We start from the raw sequence: 3,787 nt of genomic DNA, 5'->3' as shown, positions 1-3,787 counted from the left end.
TGACATTTTTTTTATAATTATTAATACTAACATATAAATATAAGAGTAAAGTGACATTTAGATCCCCGAAGATGTTGATCTTGGACTAAGTAGTCGTTGAAGAAAAAAAGTACCAATTAAGTCTTCTAAGATAGCAAACGTCGACATATATGTCTTTCTGTCAATGAATAGTGCAAAACAAAATAGAATTGTCCATGTATTTCGTTATTTATAGTGGTGGTGCATGTCTCGTTACTGTCACATAAGCAGGAAAACAAGGTAGTTTTAGTGAGTTTTTATATATCCTTTATCGACCACTTTTTATTTATCACAAATCCTATCAAAACAAGTGACGTTTCACGCCAAAAATTGTTATCTACATTACTATCTTTCGTAGATAGACACATCAGAGTATTTAACCATACATATAAGTATCACCGTTAAGTTTTAGTTGATGAATTGATAGGAGAACATCATGTGTCCACCGTTTGCTATCCCAGAGGACCAAATTGAAATTTTTTTTTTTAAGGAACTAATTAGTCCAAAGTTAAAATTTTCAGGACCTAATTGTTACTTTCCTCTAAATATAAAGATAACAACCAAAAGAAAAAAACAAAAACAGAAAACAAAAAAATTTTCAAACTGGAACGGTGGAACCTGTTAATAACAAAGAAGAAGAGGGGGTACCCGACCTACTTCTAAATTGAATTATTCTTTTACAGCTAGGTATAAATAATCCTAATTCATCTAAAATAAACCGATAAACAGATAAACAAAGCGCATAACAACAAATTAGAAACCTCGAAGTTGCAGATTACTAATCAAAATGCATACTTGACAACAAAATTCACATTGAGTCTTAAAAAACACAACGCTCAATAACAGAAAGAACACGCAATTGATGGTATAGAGGATATTAAATATGGATAAGTAAAAAAGGGGTAAAAATGTAAATACCAGGAGAGGAAAGGGTTGGAGGAGGAGAAGGACAGGGTGAAAGTGTGAGGAGAAGACGAGTGGGTGGAGGAAAGAGCGAGGGAGTTGAGCCTAAGAGAGGAAGTGGGAGTGAAAAGGCAAGTGTGTGCCATCCTTATTCGAAGAAGGAGGTGTGTTTTGTTTAGTTTTGTTACTTGGAGGAAGAGAGTAAAAGAGTCGAGAGTGAGGGCCTTGTTATCTGGACGGCGCACAGTGGAGAGAAGAAAAGATGTTTGGGGCCAGATTGTATGACGGTGAAGTTGATTTGGGAATTCGGAATATCTTTTCACCACTAAACTCGCCGTGTACGTACAAGCTATTTAAAAAAAAAGGACCTTTCAAAATAATAATTATTAGGAAAAAGATGAGGAGGCAATGTATGTTTTATACAATGTATAAATTGGAATTAGAATTCAATTAAAGGTAATTAATTAATTTTAAATAATTTTTAATTTAAAATTTGAATCAAATCATGATTTCCGTCAGTTATGGAATCAAATTAGGATTACCTAACTAAATTAGATACAATTAATTAATTTTGAGTAGTTTTCAATTTAAAATTTGAATCAAATCATGATTCGGTCAGTTATGGAATCAAATTAGGATTACCTCCCTCTTTCAAGGAACCGGATTCGGTGGTCCCAGAACGTTTGGATCATTAAATAGTCTCATAACAAAACATGTTTTTTAAATTTTTTTAATAACTGCTAAATAGTCCTTTTTTTAATTTAATTACAAATTAATCCTATATATTTATTTAATTATAAAAATGATTTTTTATTTTATAAATAATTATTTTATCATAAATCTATCATGTTTATTAAAAATTAAGAACAAAAAGTCAAACACAATAACGAATTAGATCTTCCATTGATCCTAATAAATATTTTGGCTATTCCAATCGATTAAAAGATTAAGTTTGATCTGTCACGTTTGAATCATAAAATCGTGTTTCCTTGAAAACCAATCGATTGGACTATCAAACCAATCGATTGAATTATAACTCAATCGATTGGATTACAGTTTACCACTAAACAATTGATTGAAAATTGCTGGGCAGCATGGTTTTTGCAAAATCAATCGACGATTGAGTGATGACTAAAAAAGTGTGTTTTGTACAATTCAATCGATTGCTTAGAATTTCCAATCGATTGAAGGCTTCAAAATAACCTGGGTCTCACAATTCAATCGATTGCTTTTGATACTCAATCGATTGAATTCATGAAAATAATATGGACATACCAAATTCAATCGATTGAAGTGTGCTATCCAATCGATTGAAATTTGTACTAGGCCTATTTCAATCTTGTTATCGTTTTTAGAAATTATCTTGTTATTCATCTATCTTATCTTTAAAATTCTATCTTCAATTTTTGCGGTTTTATTTTGATTTAAATACTCTAATCTTATCTTTTCCTTAATATTAACATTATAAATTGGTGGATAATCCATCACCAATTATTCAATCCCACCATTGAAATCGTGTATCATTTTCTTTGATTATAAAAAATTTTATTGTTTTTCTTTGGAACATCCATCTACTCAATATCCAATTTTTTTTTTATTTTTTATCCGTCTATTTAATATCCACTATTTCTTCATCGTTAATCACCGTTGCAGCAATCAGCAAAGATCCAATCAAGTTTTTCATTGTAGTGTTAAGAAAATAAACTATCGTTTTGATTACAAAATCGAGGTTAGTGAATAGAATCTCTAATTTTGCAATTATTCGTTTCGATACTTTATTCGTGAAATTGATTGTGTAATAAAAAAAAATATTTTTTTTATCTTTTAATAATTCACAGACATTGAAAAATACTAAAAAGTAAATAGATGTTATTATTTTTTATTATTAATTAGCTAACAATCAAGGGCGGACCTAGAGGGGCGAGTCGTGGCCTGGATACCCCAAAAGTTTAAGAAACTATACTTATCTATAACAATATATAATGGGAATACAGAGAGTTTGGTGTCCAATATTTTTTTTCTATTTTACCCCTATCTTTATAATCTAAAACTACATGCTCAATCACGTATTCACGTTCTGTAAATTTTGCATTAACCCATGACAAAATGATGTAACTGTTTCACTTAAAAAAATTGCTCACTCTCAATTGTAAAATTATAAAAATGGCTGCACTTACACTATAGTTTAAACAAGGTAATTTTTTTTAATTAAATGTACAAAGAATAATTTTTCTCTTTAAATTATTATCATACTATTTTAATAATATACTCTTGATGCTTATATGCAATATATAATGATAATTAGTGTCTAGATTTAAATTCCAATATTACTCTTAAAGAGAGGTTTATTATTAAAAAAATTCTATTGTCAATTTAAACAAGTATAGATAAGTAAAATAAGTATATTATTAACGAAATTGACAATAGAATTTTTTTAATTAACGAAATTGACAATATATAATATCAATTAGCGTTCAAATTTATGTTCCAATATTGTTATTAACGAGAGAGGTTTATTATTTTTTTAAAAAATTTACACACAATAAGTTTTGTATCAATATATCATGATTCATTTTAAAAATAATATTTATTCATCTAAGTCATAGAGTGTCTTGAAAAATCATATTTAAATAATTTTTTTATCTTTTAACTATTTTATATTTTTAGATTGAAAACTTTGTATTTTTTTTATTCAAGGTTTATTTTTATATTTAAACAAGTATAGATAAGTAAAATAAGTAACAAAAAACAAACATAAAATTTAATTTTTTTTGTTATTTGGTATAAAAATAAATATAATAAAATAAATTATTAAATTTTTTTAATTAACGAAATTGACAATAGAATTTTTTTAATAATAAACCTC

General features: G+C 27.6%; 1 protein-coding gene across 1 annotated transcript in view; it reads right to left on the bottom strand.

Annotated features, from left to right (window-relative positions):
* LOC107618318 (ATP-dependent Clp protease proteolytic subunit 5, chloroplastic) overlaps window positions 1–1,246 on the bottom strand; it is a 5,683-nt gene extending 4,437 nt beyond the window's left edge. Inside the window, exon 1 of the mRNA XM_016320346.2 lies at window positions 937–1,246. Within this exon, the coding sequence (XP_016175832.1) occupies window positions 937–1,067 (131 nt within the window). The 5' untranslated portion in view covers window positions 1,068–1,246. The remainder of the gene's footprint in view (window positions 1–936) is intronic.

Source organism: Arachis ipaensis, chromosome B09 (genome assembly GCF_000816755.2).
Source record: "Arachis ipaensis cultivar K30076 chromosome B09, Araip1.1, whole genome shotgun sequence".
Taxonomy (NCBI): Eukaryota; Viridiplantae; Streptophyta; class Magnoliopsida; order Fabales; family Fabaceae; genus Arachis; species Arachis ipaensis.
Note: the sequence above shows the minus strand (reverse complement) of the source record. Positions and strands in the feature narration are given on the sequence as shown.